At 38.0% G+C, this 23,351-nt stretch overlaps 3 protein-coding genes and 2 long non-coding RNA genes across 5 annotated transcripts; 3 read left to right on the plus strand and 2 right to left on the minus strand.

The window, feature by feature from the left end:
• The first annotated feature begins 1,562 nt into the window (after positions 1-1,562).
• LOC113667660 (uncharacterized) lies at positions 1,563-4,057 on the plus strand. The gene has a single exon (XM_027183517.2). The coding sequence runs from the start codon at positions 2,451-2,453 to the stop codon at positions 3,654-3,656; it is 1,206 nt and encodes a 401-aa protein (XP_027039318.2). The 5' UTR covers positions 1,563-2,450; the 3' UTR covers positions 3,657-4,057.
• Positions 4,058-4,975: 918 nt separating this feature from the next.
• Positions 4,976-7,161, plus strand: LOC149038385 (uncharacterized). The gene is made up of 2 exons (XR_016180479.1): positions 4,976-5,205; positions 5,739-7,161. It is a non-coding gene; the product is annotated as an uncharacterized LOC149038385 (long non-coding RNA).
• On the minus strand, positions 6,248-7,745 carry LOC149038386 (uncharacterized). The gene is made up of 2 exons (XR_016180478.1): positions 6,828-7,745; positions 6,248-6,499 (listed from the first exon to the last, which is right to left on the minus strand). It is a non-coding gene; the product is annotated as an uncharacterized LOC149038386 (long non-coding RNA).
• An 8,517-nt stretch (positions 7,746-16,262) lies between these two features.
• Positions 16,263-19,134, minus strand: LOC113667775 (uncharacterized). The gene has a single exon (XM_089185063.1). The coding sequence runs from the start codon at positions 17,340-17,342 to the stop codon at positions 16,536-16,538; it is 807 nt and encodes a 268-aa protein (XP_089041189.1). The 5' UTR covers positions 17,343-19,134; the 3' UTR covers positions 16,263-16,535.
• A 1,864-nt stretch (positions 19,135-20,998) lies between these two features.
• On the plus strand, positions 20,999-22,194 carry LOC113667767 (uncharacterized). The gene is made up of 2 exons (XM_027183622.2): positions 20,999-21,158; positions 21,638-22,194. Exons 1-2 carry the CDS (start codon positions 21,034-21,036, stop codon positions 21,927-21,929), a joined length of 417 nt encoding a protein of 138 aa, XP_027039423.2. The 5' UTR covers positions 20,999-21,033; the 3' UTR covers positions 21,930-22,194.
• The last annotated feature ends 1,157 nt before the right edge of the window (positions 22,195-23,351 follow it).

The raw sequence follows: 23,351 nt of genomic DNA on the forward strand, positions 1-23,351 counted from the left end.
GCAGTTAGCTTGTGTTTAAGCTAATCACTTTTATTTTGATGTCAGTTTTGCGGAAATTCTATAGGATTTATAAAGACAAAGTTGCAGACAGTTTTTCAGTTCACCTTTTCCTCTCCGGAGTTACGTCTTTGGAGTGAAAGTTTGCTTATTCTTGTGGTAATCCAGAAGCAAAAGCATATCAGGGGAAAACATTCCGAAACTATTAAAGTTATTAACTCCAAATGAAATGTTCCTCTGGTTGGAGACGAGTTAGTTCGTCTTAATCGGCGTGTAAACTCGCGGTGGGTTGGTAGTTTCACTTCGATAGCGGTTATCTGATTAAAAGTCGAGAAAGACGGTAAAAATGTTGAAGCACGGTTTAAATCTAATGATAAAATTTCAGTTGTTTATAGAAGATACCGCATTGTTTACAGATGGAAGCCATATTTTTGTATTTTCGTGCGGTTATCGTTCATATTATGGATAGTAGAAGTTTCGAGCCTTGATGTTAGAGAAGAAGAAACTTTTTCAGAAAAAAATTAGCTTCAGGCATAACTATTGAATACTGATAGCACTTTACAATTTCCCTTACTATGTTTTTCCTTCTTTGTCCTTCCTGGTGCCAAGTTCATCCCAGCAGGTGAATCATATTGATTTCACTCCCATATCTTTTCAACTCTTTGAGGACTAATTGTTTATAATGTTCAATTGCAGTTCTCGCATTGTGCTCTTTAAAGGCATCGTGATTTCTTTAAGCAGGCTTTAAGCTGCAAAGTCCACTGACATGTTGCTTGCGACTGAATAGAGCGAACGAGTACTTCTCAGTTAAGGAAGAAAATTGTATTGAGAGCCTTTAGTCAATTGTCAAATTCTTCTATCGCTTTTTCTGTACATCATCTTCCTTGGTGCTCTTAAGTGGGGTTCATTTTAAAGCTCTACGGGAGAGAAAAACTCTTCCAAGGAAAAATTCAAAAATAAGAGAAATGGACTCTGATCTCCGAGAGTGTTCTCAACTTGTGTTGCTAAATATTGCTAATCGTTTATGACACAACGTTACACCTGACTTCATTTTTAAATACCCACTAGCCATTCGGCTTAAAAATGCCTTTGTTTGCCATAAATTGCCCCATAAACAAAGAAATCACCATCTAATAGCGATAATTTCCCCTCCGGCTTGTGAAAGGCGCGCCTATTTTGTTTTGGGAACGAGAAGAATAGGCAAATGATCAAGCACAGTCCAGCTGAGATGTAACCTTTCAACTCTCTGTTGCGTTAGGTAATGTTTTCAGTTTTTCTTCTTCATCCATCTGAAAATAGCAGCGGTAAAGATTTCATCGCGGCTTGAATCCTGAGCGGGGACATTTTTTGAGGGGCTGGAATTTTAATTTTGTTTCTAAATTTCGAGTTTACCAGCTTCCTTGTCTTTTTAATATTTTGTTCTTTTTACCTTTTTATTCTTAAAGCTTGTCAGCAAACTATGTCCCCGATGCGGCCTCTCACTAAACTTTTCACCTCTTATATTGTAAATTACAAACACTGATTCCCGTTGAGAAAATGCATTAACGTTCAACTTTCAGTTTTTTTTTTTGCCCAGCAACGACAGGACGAGAAAATTACCGACAGTCCTAAAAAAAATCGATAAAATCAAAATCTTGTTATTATTGTTACTCTTCTTTAGTGGTGCGAAGGTTAACCGCTGTCATCCTTTTGAGACTAAAGCATTACGAAAGTAATTCTTTCACGTCTTGAAGAAATACTGTACTGAATTGATAAAGAGCTGCTCTTTGGGTTCTTAAACAAAAAAAAAATATTACCTTCAAGCTGCTTTTTTAGAATCAATTGACATAGTCAAACACAAAAAGCCTTGTTTTGTTACTCTATACCATGGTTATTAATAAATGAAAGAAAAAACCTGGCGTCCCAAAGTCTCGTGAACCGGCGCAAAAACAATCAGCTTGCCATTAAACTGTCCTTAGTTAACCCGTGAAAGCTTTCTTAACTTCAAACAAACCTAAACTGCTTTTCCAAACTGCATTAAACGCTGTGATGCCCCGGAAATACTGGGTCAGTTTGTCCTTAGCTCATGAATAAAATTCATTGGCTGACAGTAATCGAAAGACGCTGTTGTTCGAGATTGTTCCATTCCAAACGTGGCGTAAACAATCAAATGATAGTGTGGGTAAGTCATAAAGGCGTTGTTCTCGATTTTCTAAGTAAATATTTGCAGAAGCGATGCATGTGTCTTGTGACGCCGTGAAATGTTGTCTAATGAGTCATTAGTGCGTGAGATGAGTTTTCTGCCAAGCAACCTGTTTCCGCTCTAATCGGCCAATGTGTGGTCTAAATGCGGTTATGGATTGTTTGTAAATAAATAATTTGACACAAAAGCTCTACTTATCTTATAAACAAACAGTGCCGGTGGTCCATAAATAAAAGTCACAACCCCGTGCGACTTCTTCCCAGTGCCTCCAATGTTCCAAGCAGTCCTGACTGCTGCTCAAGATCTCCAGGCTTATCACTCCGTCCTTAAAGATCGCAAAGTGAACTCAAACGAGATGTTTCCGTCGCACCGTAGTTGTTACCCTACGCCGTACATGTGTCAGCCATCTTTTCACCCAGCTTTACCGAGCTATACTTCAGCATTTTATCCTCAATGGGGTCGAACTGGCTTCGCTCTGAACTGCCATGGCGGAGGAATATTCTTCCGTGAACAAGAGCCACTCCCAAAACCTCCTTACTCATATGTGGCTCTCATCTCCATGGCCATCAAACAAGCGCCAAACGAAAAAATTACACTCAGTGGAATTTATCAGTTTATCACGGAGAACTTTCCGTATTATCGCCTTAACAAACGAGGCTGGCAAAATAGCATTCGACACAACTTGTCGTTAAACAAATGCTTCGTGAAAATACCTCGCGAGCGCTCCGATCCCGGAAAGGGATGCTACTGGAGTTTAGATCCGTCTTACGAGGAAATGTTCGAGGAAGGAAATTTCCGAAGAAGGCGAAGGAGACAGAGAAATTACCGCGGAAAGGAAGATGAAGATGACGAAGGAGATGAAGACAATGGAATTTCGACAGAGTTGGAGGCATGCTCAAAGGAGAACGACAGTTTGCAAGGACACGCCGCTAAAAACCCTCTAAAGCAAGATGGACGAGCCGTAAAGACGACTGCTCAAGACTTAATTCATTCACCTTCGGCAAAAAGTCCTTGTATGGAGGATTCTTCCACGGGCGATCAAAGCGAAGCGCAGAGAAACATACCTGTAAATCAGGTGAAGCAAGAGCCTTGCTCAATAGAGCCAATTCACCCTTTTAGTATTGCAAACATATTAGGGAATAAGCAATCGAGAGAGAGGAGGGAACAGATAATGAACGAAACCACCTCGATAAACGAGAACACTGTCGGAGCGCAGACGGTTTCAGATTTGGTTAAGATTTCATCTTCACGCGTAGACGGGAATTTTCCTGCTCCAAGATTCAGCGTTCCCACAGACTACAGCAGTCCTGTGAAGGGATTCTGTAACAATTGCACAGCTTTAACCTGTAACAGCACAGGAATAAACCCTCATTCTCTCAACGTTTACAGTTCAGTTTGGACTGTTCCTGGTTCGCCGCGTTCGAGCGGATTGTGTAGTCAGTGTACCTGCCTGAACTGCCGCACTCTTGGTTACTAACACACGGTGACTATCTTAAGCATGTGTGAACCGACATGAACAAGAGCTGGACAGTTTTAGATTTTTTCTTGATTTGTGGTTATAAACGGTTTTAAAGCGATAGCGCACGAACGCGAGGCTAACAGGATCACGTCTGATCAGCCCTAGTTACTAAGCGTGGCTAATTGCAACTAAACGAAAAGTTACCGTTTGTGCCATTTTGCTGATAATTGGACAAATCTGTTGCCCACAACATTTAAAACTCGTAGATCACCCAAAAGATTTGTAACTAAACTTCCCAGGTATTGCGTCTTGAAGCGAAATTTGGGAAACACATAACTGCGGATGAATCTTCCTTGAAAATATGTTTTAATCAGAAAAATCGCATCAGTTTAAAATCGTAATAAAGTGATAAAATCTGAGACATTGATTTATCTTTTTATTTAATGGGTATTCTCCGCTCTTGAGTACTTAAATAACATACAGGAAAGCCCAAAAAATTACGGATGACAGAAAGATTTTGTACATCGATCGTTACAGGATGCTCTGTTCTAATTCAGGACGAGCAGGCGAAACACGAATTTGGCAAAGGATTAGGTATTCACTCGAAAAGTTTGCGGTAATTTTTTTTTCAAATTTGCTGAAAAACTATTCGAGGCGTGCCTTGAGACCTTTTACCCCAGGCGACCACAGTGGGTTACAGCTTTTCTATTAATAATATCTACCAATCCTTTCAAACGTATTTGTCTGTATTGCGCGATTTAGCTACTGAATAAACATTTTTCTTTCCTATTTGCGAACCTTTCGTGTGTGCTGTAAATATTGATACGATGAAGGATAAACAAATAACTTTCCCTGTTGTCAAGAAATATTGTTGAAGGGTAGTCAATTTAAGTAAATACGCCGACGACTCTCCTGTTTTATTCTGACACTAGAAAAGAAAAACTTCAACAGATTTTAGCTTTACAAACACTAGTCCCGAGAAACACATTTCATTCATTATACATGCGGGCAGGGATCATTTGATGTTTACCCCTGACACTTCCGGTTCGCAGAATTGTTATTTCAGGGACTAAATTAGCGACTGAAATTGTCGTTTTACTGTTTATCCATCTTATTTCTCAAACACAGGTAAATAACTAAGTGGTTTCACGAAAAAAGGCTTTTTTCGATTTTTCCCATGCCACTCGATATGCGACCTAACTTGACACAGTCGTTTCGTAAACATTTTTAATTCACGTAACTATTGGAGAAAAGACAGCATTTAGCAAAGCGGTTTAGCTCGGTTTATAAAGACAGTAACCTTATTATAGATCTTGTTATTCTAGCTGCAGGTTGCTTTTACTAGCTTGGTCTTCTCTCTATGACAAACGCGGGTCCTCGGGGTCGTACTGGTAAAAAAAAAAGATTTCACAGCAGGGATGAAGCCTGGAATAAAATGCGTTAGATGAGATTGTCGGCTGTGCCTTCAGAGGCCTTTGTTCATCCACTACACCTGTTTTCGAGGTATTTTATCAAAAATGTAAACCAAGAATCGAAGGCAGACAAAAGGGAACGTTTAAACATCGTGGTATGTCAAATTGACCTCATTAATTCTTAAACAAAACTATAGCAACTAATGGAAAAACTAAATCTTCAACAATCCGCTTATCGGACTAAAATCCTTGTGAAAACAAAGAATAAACTGTGTATTATCTGGGGGTTTGTAATAACATTATAACAGATTCATGAGACTACAGTGATCAGCAAGAGTTTCCTTAACGATAGCTTCCCATGAAAATGCAGCCGAGAAAAAATCTTTGACAAGCTTTTTTTTCTTTAACTTCGGCTGTTTGCCGCTCAAGCTTGCTTTGTTGTCTTTCCCGAAGTCAAACAGAACTCTAGGCGTTTGTATATACTGTATTGTGTTTAATGTGTTTGTGGAAGAGTTATTTAAGATGTAAGCTTCTTAGAGATTACGAAATATTGTCTGAATTCAATTTTCCGTTTTTCAAATTTTATTTCAACCAATGTCACTGTCATTCTTTGTTCATACCTGGCGTGTCTAAGGGACAGTTGTTGATTTCTTTTCATGTTCTTGTGGGTTTGCGGCATTATCAGCAGTGATATGAACAAGATTCATGTTATTCACCGATGACAAAAAGAAACTTAACAGGGCGAGGGAAGAACGAAATCACGGCCGGCCGCCTCTCTTCTGAATCTCACAACACCGTTGCCTTTGGATTATCTGCGAGAGGGTTTTTTGTTTGACTCTTGATTCAAAAAGAATAGGAATAATTTGAAGTAGAATAATTCGCCATAGAGCTTCGCCCACAAGAGAAAAAAGTGACAGAGAGAGATATCGAGGTGAGAGGAAAGCACCCTGAATCATACTGAGAAGATGTCCGTTAAAACGCATTGATAGGAATTTTCTGAATTAACTACGCGTAATTGAATCATCGAAACAGAGAGCACGAAACTGGGAAGCTGGCAATGTTTCTCTTCAGCTCTAAATGAAACATTGAAAAAATACACATCTGATGGCCGGGTTTAGAAATGAATATATATTGTTGTTTACTGGTTGTGGCAGTAATTCCGTTCGAGCCTGAACGGCAGATGAAAAAATCTTGTTGTTGCATCACAATTTTAATTGTATCAAATTTTCTGAAGAAGCCAAGATTCTCAATATCCAACATTTTTAAAACAACTGCGGTTTGAGGCAATCTTTAGTTGCACCCAAAATATGAAAAAGAGATCTCAAGTAAAGTACTGTTCTTCTTCAAGGAAGGTCTGAACTGCTCAAATGAGTCAATCGAGGATGCTTCGCCTCACAGCAGGCTTCACAGATTTTCCTTTCTCTTTCAGTGTAAGAGTTCCTGATCAACCTACATGAAACATTCGCCCGTAAATCAGTGAGACAAAAACACGATCATAGAATAATCTATCTTAAGGAAACTTGTTTCTATTATTTTGCTTGACAAGATTTTCTGGTAAAGCTATTTAATACTAATGAAATACAACTATTTTCCACCATCCTGAACGGTTGCAGCGGTGACATCGGCCTTCTTCAGAGTCAAGTTGGCCTAGAAGCATTTTGTTTAAGCAACAAAATGTGGAATTTTTTTCACTCTTCCCTCTGGAAAGGAATCAGTGTCCTCATAAACTCAGTTCGGCGTAAATTTCATGCAAATTCGTCGCTGAATTTTGTCCTACCTCAAAACTGATCCAACGGTTCAATGCAATCTGCGGACACAAAGGTTTCCGAATTTCCTTTACGAGTTAAGTTTCAAATTGCCAACGACGCTGTTATTTTTCCGTTTTCCTCGAATTTTCCGCTAGCTGGGTTATCGCAAAAAGGACCAATCTTTGAAAGTGAGCCAGTTGAATTTAAAGACCAAAAAAAATTAGCGAAAGAGCTACAATGTAAGTAAAACTTGGTAGGAAAGTTGTTCAACCAAGGGTACATGTTTACCGGTAATCATTGTAATTATCAGAGCTGAGTAACTTCGTAAATGAGTTTGTTCAATAAACTTGTGGTCTTATCATAGTTATACAGCAGAGCCAACTATATTTATTCTCCAAATACGCCGTTCAAATACATCTGTCCAACTCCATCTGCACATTTCTTCCGCACTGTTTTGCGTTTGCTTTGTCGAGTGTAATGTGCGTGGTATTTCGTGGCACATCTATAAGCGTGCCGGAAAGTCTTATTCTTGTATACGTTTCACTTTGTTCATTGATGCTTTCACGTATTAGTTTGTGGCTGAGACCACCCGTACATGAAGCTCGCGAAGAATCGATCAGTGAGCATTTACCAAGGGTCAAATAGGCCTTCCAATGGGTCAGAAAACTAGAAACACGGAATTTTCCTATCAAAAGAAAGCGATTAGAATGTGCCGCAAAAAAATCGAAGCTAACATTACTTTTGATGGAAAGGGACACCAACGCTTTCTGTGACGTATACCACATTCTAGTATTTTGTTAAGCATATCGATGTAAAAACTCCTGATTTTTTACTAAACGAGTTAGAGTTAATTACGCCAATGTAAATTTACCAAACAAAGTGTTATCAGGGCAATGAAGTTGGCGCAGTTTTTCAAAGGGCTTATAGGAACATGAAAAATAAAAGGGCAACTTGTAGCGAGGGCGACATTTGCACAACCCTCAGAAAATGGCATTGATTTTATTCCGTCGGTTAGATATGGCGACACAAATATCGTTTTCATCATCGATCTACAACGATGAGGATTTAAAACTGCAGCAGTAATGCAAATAGTGAAAGAGTGAGGATTGTGTGCAGTCATAACTTCGAAATCGCGTAGCCTTTGTTTTAAATACGGATGTTTCTCCGCCCGCGACCGTTCGTCTCCCCATATATCGAAAACATTCAGCTTAGCCACAGATTGGTGTGTATTTTGCTATTGTACAGGGTGATCGGCTTGTAAGAACTTGCTGCGATCCCGGTACTAAGGTGGGGTTAGATTGTTTAACATAAACTGAACATGTTGGCTATAGCAATTTATTCTAGCGGAGATTTTTATTGGCGTACGTAAACCTATGCTTGAATTTACGAGTGACTGGGTTGTTTACGTTGTAAACGGACGGAGACTTGTAGTCGACCCAATGTTTACAGAGAAACGGGCGTGGTTATGACTAATAACTCAATGGAACGGATCGTCCATAAAAACGAGATGTCTTGTTGAAAATGACGGTATGCAATACTTCAATCAATATTTTACTTGATGCCTTTATTTGCAAAAACTACATGGGCAATTTAGTTTTACATCCTCTTTAACATGCTGTTAGAATCTCCTCAAGACTCTTGGACGTAGAGGTTTACTTTGACAATTAAATAATCATTTCCATGGTTGTAAGAGAATGAAAAATCTTTCAGACGAGTTTTCAGCTTCTAGGCAAAACACGCGCGAATTATCACGTTAGACAAGCCACGCGTAACTCACGTGGGAGTATTAGGAACCGTTGTCCAGTTAAAGTTAGGGGGGGACCTTAATCATGCAATCACAAAAAATGGAACATTTCTGTACTATTTCACCTATTCAATGACTAATTCGATTTAATATACAATTTTTCCTACTTCCATCTTTGCTTGTTTGAGTCAGGTCCAAGAATTGCATGAGATAAATTTGCACACGTGGAAGCCATTTCACACCCACGTGGTAGATGAAAGCCAACAAAATTTCACAGCGGCACGCGATCTTTTCTTTTTTGCGAAGAACATCGCTTTAGCTTGATGATAGGAAAAAACACTCAAGTTGTTTTCGATATCTTTTGTTTTCCAATACCATGAAAAAGACAATATAGGCAAGTTCCTATTATGAGTTCTTCCTGAAAGGTCGCCATTATGTCTCGAGCTTTTTAAAAAAAAAAAAATACGAGAAAAAGCATTAGTCAGGGTTATTCTCTTTTTGCTATTATACCAGATTCCTTTGTGAAATGATCACTTCACTTGACGCCACTATACGCTTACAAAGTCCATGGACAATTGCCAATCTGGCTTATTGTTGTAAATCTGTAGGAAGTTACGTTCCTGTGGTTATTTGAGCCGGAACAAAAGCTCTGTATGGTTCGACTCCACCTTGGCGCTTCGCAATCTATTCCTTCTGTCAAATTGGTGCCATCTGTGGGATTCGTCCCCTTCAAACTCATGCTCTTCTCAGCAGGACTCTCCATGTATTCTTCAAACATATCTACTCCAAAGATTTCATGTTATTTCATTTAAACCGAGCTTAATCGTCGAAAATTTAGATAACTGCCTTTTCTTTTTAACTGTCAAAATGAGTAATGTTTTTCCTTGAGATTTGTTTTTCGTTATTTTATCTAGTACAGCCGATAATCCTTAAACAATTTTCGTGTTTTCTTTTACTCCATTATATTCCCAAGGTGATATAATTATTAGGAACTGCCTGTTGTGCTCAATTTTAATCAAACGAAAATGATTTCTTTGTATCAACTGTAAATGTTGATCTACGTCTTGAAAGTAGAAATAAAGGAAGTATTTCCCAGTTTGAATTTAATCTGGAATTCTAATGAACGCTCCGATGTTTTGTATGATAACAGGAGAAACTTGGGAGCAATGACGAAAAATAAATGGTGCACTACACCGCATTGTATTGCATGGATATAGCAACTCTCACTATTCTGAAGAAATTCTTTTTGCTTCTGATAAAAAAATAAAAGATTCTAGATAAAATAATGCAGAAAGGAAGCGTTGTTGTAACTTTTAAGTCTGTGGATGTTATCTGGTAATGTTGCCATTTGGAAGAAACCTTATAAACAGCAGTTTCTCGAGTTATTTTCAAGTATTTTCGAAAACGGAATTTTGGGGTTTTTTCTAAAATTTTCATATAAACCTGTCAGAAGTGAAAGAAATATGAATACTAGTGATTTTTGAAGAAAGGAACGTATACCTCATGACCTGTTACTTGTCGGTCAGACACGCAGTTAAGTCTTGAACTATTGCCAAACCAATTTAATTTTGAACCACTGAAGTTGTTTACGTAGAGATATGAAAGTATTTCAGGATTTTTAGTTTATACTGGATAAACCACAAGGTAAACATATCTGGCTGCTAGCAAAAGCCCGTTAAGTTACTCCTCATGGGGAAAATAAGAGGATTAAAACAGGCGAGATGATCCCTTATTGACAGATTAAACGCTGTCTCTTCATTTCAAAATGAAGAAGTTAAGAAGGAAGGAAGGAAGGCAAGAGGTCTCGAATACTTTGAAAAAAAAAAATGCTGTATCAAGCATTTGCAGGGTTAATCCGCTTCCTTCAACACTGACAGTGCTACCCTCATTCTACTCAGTTGGAAAGTTTCCTAATCGATTCCTGAACCTATAGATTTGTTTACGATGTTTTTCGATGGTTTTGTCCTGAAGCGCCCTAGTTTTCCGCCAACACAGCAGAAAGAACAAACCTCCTCCTCGTGGTCAAAATATGAGCACGTTTTCACCGGCGAGACAATCGCTCTTCCTTTCCTGTTGTGAAAACTACACCTTTCGCCTGATTAAGAAATTTCAATTCGACTTGGAATTAAGTGAAGGGAAAAAAAAATCCTTCCAAATCATGGCGAATGGTGGACTTCAAACGCTATCCATCAGATGGTGTTTTTCGCGTTTGCAATGTATAATTCAATCAAATCAAGATCGTCTAGGTTACATATGTGTGAGCTCTCCACTTCATTGCGTTTTTTCATGCATCACATTGTAAATACGCATCTCGCTTTTACTTGGTTTCCTACTGAAAATTCCTTTTTTTTCTCCTGTTTTCCATAGTTCCACAGCCATAGCTTTTGCCAGTAATTTGGCAGTAAAGAATCCTAGGATTGTTTTGATTTTTAGTCAAGAATTACGAATTAAATTAAAAACGCATTGAGTCCAAGTGTCTTTTAAGGAAGAGCAGACACTCTTATTTAATTCTAATTTGGCCGTCTGATACGCGTATGTAATTAGAAGGCGGTCGTGGTATTCAAGACATCTTATAGACCGTTCACCGAATTATTTCGCTTTGTTACGAAGAACCTTGCAATTCATTTGCTTTATTTGTCGGTAAAATGAGTTAATTCCTTTAGCCTCTTTTTTTGTGAGTTCCGCGCCTAGCTTGCGATATTCGGTTTCACTAACCTCAGAATTCAAGAAAAAACTTAATATTGCATTCTTTCGTTTAGAGAGAAAGTAGACAAAATCGATTTAAAACTATGTTAGACATTGATATGCTAGCTGTGAATTATGTCATTACCAAACTTGTTTTTATAGATTTCGCAGACAGTTACATTCTTTGAGTCTCAAAGGGCAGCATCACACTCTTACAAACACGGCCTTACTTCTGGCATGAATGAATAAAACTAAAACAATGTTTTGAATATCTGTGTTAAAAAGCGCTCGCGGTAGTTTGATTAGTTTAAGACACAATTCGAAACTTTATCGACATTGGCATCACACCCTTAGCGAATCATCTGTTATAAATCCGTCAGGCGAGATCGAGTGTTTTTCTCGCGCAGGAAAAGATTACTGTACTTAACAAGTGTTTTAAAACAGTTTATGCTCACGGTAATTCCGCCAAAAACGCAACCCTTAAAGGTATTAGGCGTATGTAGTTGCATTCAATATTGTTTTTGTCCTTCTCGGGGCGACATGAAGAGGCTAATACCCGTGTAAAGAGGTTGGGTCTTTATCTTTCAAACCAGCTTGTCTCATGTGCTGTCTGAACTGCTTTTTTTGAGAAGTCTCGCTTGATGAAACAAACGCTATTGGATTTCAGGATATCGACACATTTTGTCTGTATTTCAACCCTTCTTGTTAACCAGAGGTCACTCAATATATTGAAAATTCCATCGTGGCTAATTAAGACGTTTAAAAAGATACTCGAAGGCTCTCAATTTTGTGACCCTTTGCGCGGCTACGTCTAAAATCTAAACATATTTTAGTTGGCAAGCTCTTCCCACCAGTGAAACATGTCCTCATCAAACTCTTAACCGAAAAAAAAAGGTATATAGAATTAATTCTACCAAATTGGGCCAAGAGGCTTTGCAGTCATTAAAAAAGAAAACCTCTGAAATAATTCCGACTTTCGCTCACGACAATTTGGACGATAAACATTTTTATTGGAAAAAAACGTCAAATTGGGAGCATACCATAGAAAATGCTGGGTTTCGTGGCAAAAAGGAAAAGGAGAGCTCTTTTAAACCGAGACAATGTAAACTGATTTCCTCAATATCAGAAATGTTAAATCATAATCACTGACCCCGTTTTCGTTGTCTATACACCCCCAGATGGGTATTATAATTCGTTTTCTTTGGCTCTTTTTCCATCGCTTTACTTAACCCCGAACCAGGCATTTTAAGTTATCATCTATGCTTTGTCAAAAGAGGCCCGCCGTACAAATCGAATTTGGAACAAGCCTAAGTTTTGAGCAATGATCGTGAAACACCAATGGGTCTTGAAAGGAGTTCTGTGATGCATTCATAGCACTTTGAGGGATATTTGGTCTTAGAACTTTTAGTAAATCAGCGATGAGAATTACTTGGCAAAATCAGTGTATTTTGTATTACCGCAAGTTGCAGGCGACCTTGAACACCTTTAATGTGGAAGCTTTGAACCGTTTTATGCCATTTACTGGTGAGGAATGTTCACTGGAAACCTTCCTCCCCAGGCCTTTTTATGCGCACATGAATAGTTTGAGGAGATTATCAGTTTATATTCTCTTGAAAAATTTCCAAGTGTTCTTGTCAAGGGAACGTATTATTTGTCTAATTTTATTTTCAAAATGTTTTTCCTAAATTTATTTATAAATTTCTATCTGTGCGCCTGAAGAAAAAAACATACATTTCTATTAAATAAAATACTCGTGACTTTAAAGGATTACTCAAAACTACTTAGGTTACTCGAAGAAAAAAAAAATATAAGATCATTGACATTATTAATTGATGGAATTTTTTTAAGTACAATGACCGACAAAATTACGAGCAGTGTGTGGTAAATTTTCAAATGCCGGAAAATGAATGGCACGCGAGCTTTCAGCTTATCTCGTTGCTGAGTAGATACGAATTTTATGGCATAGTCATCTATTACTGAAGAAAGAATCTTTTTCCAAGCTTTCCAAGCAGACTAATTTTATTCCTAGGGGGGAAAATCTTTCTATAACCAGTCAAAATCGTTTGCAGATTGAGACTGGGACAAACAGATTACTTTTTTTTTCAATAAATAGAACTCGAGATCAAAAATTAATGAAGCACGAGAAAGATTTAGTGTAAGCGCTTTATTAAACAATTGTTTGGTTCACGATAATAAAGCATTATTGCCCAGGCGACTAAGAGAATGCAGCCAGAAAGTCGTTTGTAATCTACTTCAAAAGCATGAGAATATAAACAGTTAGTAATTTCTTGCTCGCAAGTAAATATACATTCAGATTGTACTCCACTGCAATCAAAAGCCACAGCGCTTTTTACAACCTGAATTGTTTGGTTATTTTTTAAAAAAATAAAATGGATAAAGTCATCCCCTAAGTATATTATATAAATTAACAAACGTCAATAAAAATTTAGAGTCGGAACTCTTACAGATTTAATGAAGGCTGAAATTTGCATATGGCCTCTCTACCTGATTGTCTTCAATCGGGAAAGACGTGTTGCTTCGAGGCTTAAAATAGTTGTAGCCGACATGGCCTTGATTTGTTTATCGATCGTTGTCGTTCAGTTTTTTTTTTTTTTTTCGACACCCATTTGACACTTTATTCATTACAGCAATGCCTGCTAGGTAATTAGCAGAATTTAACTACTCTTCCATATCGCTGAGCCCAAAAGAATCAGCAAGTCTTTCTATCGGGCATTCACCTTAGATTTCTTGTCAAAAGAGGTACGTGAGTTGTCACATACACAATTTGAGATGTCAGTGTTTCGGCTCCAATGAACTGAAAAGTGCAGACTGCCTCAGCAAGCAAAGTTTTCCTGATTGTCATATAATCCTACCGGACAAAATGTATTTCAAAATTTCGTGTTCATTTGTGGTTGGAGACCCTTTTTTCGGGTCAACAGTGATTGAGTAAATACCATATACTTTTATTTAAAAGCTGTACTCAGTTCACTGATAACGAGTGAAAACACAAGAAAATTGACGACAAAGAGTCTCATTTGCGGAAGGAATTTTGAGAACATATCTTTAACTGATAGCACAGCGACTGTTTTGATTTCGTCCAAAATTGTTTCTCCGATCAGATGATTCCGATAAGGTTCGTAATGACGGAAATTGCCTAATTTTGTAGACGCATCTGGGAAGATAACTGCTTTCCCAGTTAGCGGCACGTCTCCGATCATTTTACTATATAAACAGTAATTTCCTCGGTTAAATAACATTGTTTACTAATTTGGCTTGGTATAACCTCACAGATTCTTGATGCTTTGCGGTCAAACTGATTCAATGAGTTATTTTTCATTTTCCGAGAGGAAATCTTTGCGAAGACCAAATTCTCCCAAATGGAAGTGTGAAAAATGTATAGCAATAGCCAGAAGATTTTTGATGTTGAGTTTACCTTGAGTTGTGACGGAGGTTTGATGATGTAGCGGGTTTCCTTTCAAAGCGTAGCCTAATGGAGCACCAAGTCAAAACAAGATAACAAGCTGAGTAAAATACTCCAAGTCCTCTATCAAACTCTAACTCTTGCTTGATAATTTGTTAGGATTTCGTGATAAAGTAAGCGCTTTCAGTTAAAAAAAAAAAAAAAATTGGATATATGTTATTATGATAACAAACTGGGATGCACTTAGAAAACAATTCCTCTAAATTTGCTCCCGTCAGTTGAGGAAATGTATCGGGATAGTTCTTTTTAAAAGCCACCTGATATTTGCTAAATATCAAATATTGTTGAACGTGACTGATTGAAATCAGTACAGTTTTCGAGCTTGTTCATGAAGGCCTTTTTTTTACCAATCATTTAATAAACCCAGATAGACGACACAATTCAGTGTTGAGTTTTGATTCTTTTATCTCAGGAAAACCGGCTGGAGATATTCAGCTCTTCCTTACAGCCTGACTCGTGGTTGTACAAATAAACTACGCAGCACGCTTATATAAACTTCATAGGCACGCTATCAAATAAACGTGGAAACCTTTCAGAGATAGGATTTGATAAATGTCAAAATAACCTCGCGTATACTGAGTAATTTCAGTAAGCCAAAATCCTACATACTGCCACGGATTGACGTTTGGTTTATAAGTATTTAACAAGAGACCGCGGTGTACAGGCGGAAGATTATCTCAGTTCTAGATAGCTGCTAATCCATGTCAGTCCCATCCTGCTCTCCTCAAAGGAATTGGTTTTGTTTTTGGATTATCATACGACGACAGATTTTTCTAGTTCTTACAATATTTTTGATACAATTTTTGATACAGAAAAGAGAAGTTATGACTGCACCAACTGAATCAACTGTTTGTGAGAACAATAAAAGAAAGGAAGCATCAAAGATTTAGGTTTAGTTAGAATTGAAGATTTGTAAGCGATAGAGGGTTAGATTTGTCTCAAATACAATAGAAAAAAAATTACGCCATAAACAGACAGAAGTTTTTTTGCTATATATTTTTATTCGCTTGTTTATCATTTTACAGTACAGTGTAACGTAAACAACGAGTGTGTTTTGAAAATGTCTCCAGCGTGTGGTTGAATTTTGGTTTTGTTATGTCGCAATTTGCTCATGTATCGACATGTAGACATCTTGCTACAAATACGTTTTCGCCCTGGATCTCTTATGGTCTTAAGACCTTCTTAGTTGTTCGCTGGCTTGTTTACTTTTTCTTTTGGCAACCCATTATAGATAACTCATGAACAACGATTTGATCATAAAATATTTTGTCAACTTGACTTGAGAGAGAACGGTGTTGTCGAAACTATTATCAAGTGAACAACTTCCCATTTCACTGAGACTCTCGAAAACACTAGTACCTTGATGACAACTACTTGCCCGCAAACAAAACCGAAATCTCCTTTGATTGCCGCAACTCCTACACATTAAATATAAACCAGGGACAACGGATATGAGACATTTTTTTTCCCTGATTTCTGTTTTGAAATAAAATGTTGTCTCGGCAGTCTGTACAGAGGCGAAAACATCAATACATTTCATTTGATTGACTTGAATTACAAACAACCGCGACGCGGCTTAAAAAGCTGGTTTAATTTTGATTTTGCAATTCTAGATGATAACACTTTTTCTGACCGAGATCAATTTAAATGGCCAGTGTTTGTTCGATTTTTCTTGACATCAGTTTCTGAAAGGTTATTCATTCAAACTCAAATTTTGGGTTTCTCTTAGAAACGTAATATTGAAACATTTCTACTTGTACTTCTGCTGTTCATTGTCTCTTAGAAGGAACTCTACAGTTCTACTTTTCAAGCTAATATGTATGACAATCATCGATCACCAAGGAGTCTTTCGATGCTAAACTTCAAACCACAAGTTGAAGAGTCATCACATTTTGCATCCATAGCCATATTTTGTTCGTCAGGAAAGGTCGAGTGTCTTTGGTTTTGTAGTTGCGAAAAACAACGCTGTTTTTCGAACGAACTTTCATGACAAAGTTCATTGTCAGAAGTCTCCAATTTCTTGTCTTCTCTGTCGCGATCGTAACTCGAACTTGCACTGTTGACGGTTTTCTCGCTTTGCTCTTCTGTCTCTTCGACGTGCTCTTCTCTAGGAGAACTCGGGGAAGTGTCTTCTTCTCGTTGTCTCGCACTGACTATTTGTTTCGGCCTTCGTTTTCGCCTCCAAAATCGCCCCTCTTCAAACATCTCCTCAAAGGACGAATCCAGAGTCCAGTAGCAGCCTTTTCCAGGATCCGATTTGTCGCGGGGAACTTTCACAAAGCACTTGTTCAACGAGAGATTGTGCCGAATACTATTTTGCCAACCTCTTCTGCTCTGCTGGTAGTACGGAAAGTTCATCATAATAAACTGGTAAATCCCGCTTAGTGTAACTTTTTTCTCCGGCGAGTTCTTGATGGCCATGGATATGAGAGCAACGTAAGAGTATGGTGGTTTGGGGAGCATTTCCGCGCAACCATAAATCCCGAATCCTGAACCATAGCTCGAGTAGCTGCAACCTGAATTGTAATAGCAACAAGAACACAGGCCTTCGATCCCTTGTTGTCGAAATCTCTGCGTTGGTAGAGAGAGTTGTGTGTACGGTGAAAATCTCATTGCGGCGAATGTGTTGTACATGTTGGATTGTGTCCGATGAGCAGTGGGCTCACTGCTTATAAAGCCTTTGTTTGTAGTCGACGTAACGCCAATGCTCACCGTGGCATTCTCAGCCAACTTCAAAGCGGATATGGGTTTGGAGACGCCCTAGACCACCCAGGCTTGGATTGATTGTCCTGAGACTGGTGTCTCACTGTTTGTTTACAGTACAAGTTTAAGTGTTTTTGAGACCACACAGCTAAGTATTACTATTGTTTTAAACATGGACGGCAGTTTGAGCTCGGATTAGTGAATTTCTGATTATTTTGCTCGAATTCCAACAACTCATAGTGCTTAGAGTTTTATTTGAAAATTACGATTTCAGATCATGCAAATTATTGACATGCGATAACTTACGACTTTCAGAATAGAAAGGAAGAAACGTATGCGCGTTTGGAAGCGATCATCTGTTCGAAAATCCATTGCTCCATTATCTCTCGCCAGCAGATGGATAAATATTTACACGGGAAGTTTGTTTTAAGTCATTTGTAAGCATTTAAAGTCCGTGTTTAGTTTGGCGCCGTCAAAAATGTAAACTGTAGTAAATCTTCTTTGGGCAATCACTAGATCCATGTCTAACCGTGTGAAGATTTTGACCTATTTATTACGCAACAAAATACCACAATCTTTTTTTCCTGCCATGGTTCTTTTCGTTCTCGTCAGATTCTTTTGGTAGAAATGAGAAGTTAGGAAATGAAATCGACAATTAAATTAGCCCAATTTGCCATATTGTGATCTGTCTGATAGTATCAGTGGCCTTGTGGCGCCGCTGAGTATGCTAAAACACAGAGACATTTTTCGATGGTCACAAAGGCCTATGTTAGATGAGATTAGAATATTGCTATGTGTATTAGTTTAAGATCTTATTGAAGCTCTGATTATGATCCTGATAAGTCGGAAGTTAATATGGCTTTTGAAGGCGAGCCGAGTGTAGATTGCCAATGTTCTGGTTCTCGTCTTTCAAAAAAATCTTTCCTGTTATTTGGAGGTCAGGTCCACAAAAAAAAAAAAACCATTACGTTTGTTTTTTCAACTGGATTGTATTGAAAACCGAGGAAAAGTGGACCGTGGGAACGAGGATGAGTTTAAAAAAAATCGCCTATACTGAAAAGTAAAAAACTAGCCGGTGCGAGTCTTCAGTCAACACGTTTTCAAATCATGCCTCGGATCTGGAGTAACACCGAATTGAAAAGCGTATAATTATTCATTTTCTGTCTAGTTGAACAGCTTTTTCGTGCTGATAATTAAGAAATTTGTTTTCATAAACTCGATTTTCTTTTTTGAGGTCACGCAAAAACACGACCTTTTCGAAGTCAAGTGTTTTAATTCAACAATAAATAAACTGTCGGCAACTTTGGTTTGACTTCGGTGAGGACAGCTTTTATTGAGCTTAACAGATCGGAGAACTTCAAACGACCTTTTTGCGCCATAAATAGGATTGATTGGATCTAGTGAAGAATAATTAATTGTAAGAGAGTGAGTAATGATCGTTGAGTTTGTTTTGATTTCTTAATGTCCTCAAAACGTGTTTGAACGTGTGAAAGATGATATACCGCTTGACGCCTTTTTTACAGGCGAGTTACTTGACACTTAAAATGAACTGGTAGAAATTGTTCTTTCTAAGTTTTCGCAGTTGTTTTACTCCGTTATTTTGTTCAACCAAATTTCGTGACTTTTTGTGTTACTTTTCATTAATATTCTGTGGTACATTTTTCAAACGACGGATACACTTTGCTAAATGTTAAAATTGTTCATAAAATAAGGTCACTTGTAGTATCCTCAGAAAGGCCTATCTCATGTTCGCACCAAAAACAGCCCTCTTTGGCCCCTTCAGGCCCTTACTCAGTGATTGCGTGTGAAAAAACGACAAACAGCCATCATGGTTATCAGGGGAACGACTACGGTTTACTTTTGTTCTTTGCCTGATTCCCGCCATTTTACATGAACCCGTTTTGGGCTCGTCTGAATATGCTCCCTTTAAGACTGTAGAAAAAGAGAGTAAGACTGGGGAAAGACTTGCGAAGCTAGTGCGACAGTCTGCGCGATTCGGCTGGAATTCACTCTTCTTTCTCTACGTGCCTCACATGTGGGCTTCACGGGCTTTTTGAAAAAAAGAACTCGTTCCCAGTAGCAGTCCAGTCATGCCTTTTTATGGGCAGAGGGAAATGATACGTTTACCTCGAAATGACTGAAAAAAAAATTTGGTTGTGTCATTCTAAAGCTGAAACAGAGTGATACTAAAGCTAAAGGAGGTAAGTATTGTTTTTTAAGCACGTCGATTGGCTGGTTCGGAAGTTGCGCATACGTAGTTACTGCTTATTGTTCATCCAGGAGTAGAAAGAGAGGCTCTACTACTGTGAATATATGAAAGACATATATTTGAACTGCGGATAAAGACGTGAATATGAAAGAAATCTTCGCAGTAATCAACACCACTTGAGCAGTTGTGAAAATAAGCCACTGATTTAGTTCACGAATTCTCCGTGGAAACAGCCCAACGATTACCTTGCATGTGAGATGTTTTTATTTTTCTTGTGCCTAGTTTTCTGCTTGGAGGTAACCAATCCGAAACCATGGCAGACTGCTGTTAACGAAAACGTTAAATAACCCAATTTGTTTCGGTAAACATGATTATTCTTCGTTTAAATCCCGTGCAGGCCTGAATTTTTTTTGAGGCCTTATTTTCACTACTGCTCAAGTAATGTTCATTACTGCGAAGATCGCTTTCATATTCAAGAGACTCTACTGTGCAACACTGAGAATGATCCAAACCCGATTGGAAGAAGAGAATGGTAAGGTGAAATGGTTATAAAAACTTTTTGGTATCGAGAAGTTCTTTTGTGAGAACAATTCAGTATTGCTCAATTGAAGGTTGCCGCTCACTCTTCTGTCAGGTCTTTGAAATTTCGGAATTTTCTAAGACCTGACACTTAGGGGGTCCGTTGCAGTTAGCCTGCATTTTTAGTTTTTGGCTCACATTCTTGTCCCCACCTCAAGAAATTCTTATCTTTATCCAAGGGTTTTTGGGTCCTGATACTGAACGAACAAAACTGTCAGTGGACCAGATGCCTTTTAAAAGGTTTTATTTTGATTCGTTTTTCTAATAGTTTATCTTGCAATTCTTCAGTTCGCAAAGGCTAATCCCAGCATTGATCAGTTGTAACCAACTGAGCGCCTATAGCTATCACAGGCCACTTGGACAGAGGAACAGGTCGGTTGGTTGGAGAGGAATGGCCGGCTAAAGGCGTAAGGAGATGCAGAATGAGGGAAAAAGGATGGAAGCATGGGGAAAAAATTAGTAGGAAAAATAAATGATGAGAACATGAGCATGTATATTCAATGGTCTGCTACTCTGTCTACCGTTTGGTCAACAGTGCCTTGATTCTACCCTTAATTGGTTCCATTAAGCGGGCGAAATTAGAGGAATTCAGCGAAAGAACGCTGAAATCTAGCATTCCCTCTCCGTTCAGGCTCCTTCAGCATGGAGCTCTCGTTACACCCTGGTTATAATTTTCATCGCTACCAATTGTGTGAATTATTTTGCACAGAGCTTAAAAAGACAGCGAGGGAACCGAACCATCCATACGCGGTTTGCCCTGGAGCCTGGGTACAGATTTCTATAGAGGCTATATTTCGTTTAAGGTTACATGACCAATGTTAGGGAAGTGAAATCATGGCGGCTCTGGCGAGGTGTTCGTTTGGAAGGTTGCAGACAAAATGTTCCTTGATCTCGAGTTTAAGGTGTTCAAATTTTCCAAAACGCTCTCAGTTGGTTAAGCCAATCCTGTCCCTTGGAAGGTGTGTTCCATCTTTTTTTATAAGATTGTTAATATTAACGAAATGGGATGACTATGCTGTATTATGTAATATTATTGGGGTGTTTGGGACGAAATGCGCATTTTTATCTCGTTTCTTCTTTGAATTCCGTTTCTGTTGTCTCTCGAAATGTTTGGCCTTGTAGAATCTTCGTATTGAATCTACGTGGAAGCTATTTTGAAGCATAGGCAATCACTATCCTTGTAATTCTCAACGTAAGAAGACATCTTATATTGTAATTACGCAGGATTACGCGAAGCATGAGCCGTAATTTTTTTAAATTTGGCCTGATAATAGAAATTTTGTTTGGCAAGATAATTTATTATGTATAGGTAATGGCTACCCCGCCTCTGTAGTTATCTGGATATTTCCATCACGTCTCTGTCTTTAACTCTCTAGTTACTTGAATTCCACTCTGTATGAGTTTACTTCATATCGGGTTGTTTGGTGTTTTTTTACAGCTTACAAGTGGCACATAGGGCATATTGTAGCCCTGCTAAGGAAACTTCAGACGAAGATTTAAAAAACCAGCCAATACGTTTTTCTACTTCAAGGGCACGGAGTATAACAGTTGGTCAAACACTAGGAGAAAGAAAAAAGAGCACATCTATGGTGACAGTCTATGTGAGTCTTACAATCATGGTCATATTGACGTACATTATCTTCTTCCTGCCACCCTCTAAACAAGATGAAGAAGTATTGGATGTTCTAAATGCCAGCATGGTGGCAAATGAGCAGGACAAAGGACAGTGATGTGTAAGACTAACATGAGGAACAATTTCAGAGAAAAATGCCTGCAATCCCTGGCAAATATGTTTCAAAGAAAGGTTCCCTTGGCATTGGAAATATAAATTTGTGGCAGATAAGGTCACTCTCTGAGAATTCCATTCCAATGTTCTTTTTTCAGATGGTCTGGAAAAGAAGTCATTATTAACCTTATGTTCCTCTGGATCATGCAAGAGCCTCCAGGGCATTTGAGAATTTGCACAATATGGAACAATAAACATATTGAAACGTTGTTGTTTGTAGAAAGAGGTTTTCTTGTCTCTCCCAGCTGATGTAATACATTTCATTATTGGCTAGTGTTGAGAATTTGGTTTTACATTTATGCACCACTCCTAGTTGATGGTTTTCTAAATTTTCTTCACTTGTATTGCTCAGCTAAAGAAAAGGTTGCTATAAGAATCCAAACACACCTGAGTGGAATGGATAGCTCAAGCTTAAATTTGGTAGTAATAAATAATGTGCTGTCAAATCTGGTTTAACTCACCAAGAAAATACAGTAATAGTATTCAATTCCCAATTTAATTAAATACAAAACAGTATAGCTACTGTAGTTACATTTTCAACTCATATGACCTAAAGCTTTGCTGTCCCATTTATAAAAAATTGTCAATAGTACATCAGGCTCTTTTTATAATTTGTCTTGCAAATGAATTTTAAAATATTTATCTTGCATTGTTCTTTCAGTTAAAGGATTGTTTTCCAGAACACTGTTATGTATGTAGAATAGAAACATCCTTAAAGATATTACATAACCCTCTCACTCTCATGTAACATGTAAATTCTCCTTATAATATCCATACATGAGCCAGCAAATGGGTAATGAGAATTATCAAACGTATCAGGCAGAGTTTGTTATCTTGATTTAACACCAAATTCTCATAACTCATTAAAACTCAAAGAAGTGTGTAGCAGCTGAAGGGGAGAATTGGCAATCAGATCTTGGGAGAGTTAAGGGATTATGGTAAATTGAGGTGAAAATGTCAACGTAAATAAGGACATTTATACTAAAATAAATTGTTAGGATAACTGTTTCCTTTTTCAAACAGAGAAAAAAAAACGAGAAGCAACAAATAATTTATTTAAAAGATTGATAAATGAAAAAAGTTATTTTGCACAACAACATTTAAGGGCAAAGTGTAGTAAAAGTGTAGTTATAATTTGGAGCCAACCCTCTAGGTTTGGGTTATTTTAAAAGGATTTAAAACAGAGCCGAAATTAATCTGCATGGAATTGAGACTCAGTCACTTAACTGTCTGGTTAATATACCAAATGGTTAGGGTGGGATTTTTACTGAATGGCAGGTGTGAAATGAAATCTGCAACAAAGTAAGAATTTACTGCCAATAACAACAAATGACTTTTTATGTTTAAAACTCAATTGGGTAGAACA

This window comes from Pocillopora damicornis, chromosome 10 (genome assembly GCF_964200805.1).
Source record: "Pocillopora damicornis chromosome 10, jaPocDami1.2, whole genome shotgun sequence".
Taxonomy (NCBI): domain Eukaryota; kingdom Metazoa; phylum Cnidaria; class Anthozoa; order Scleractinia; family Pocilloporidae; genus Pocillopora; species Pocillopora damicornis.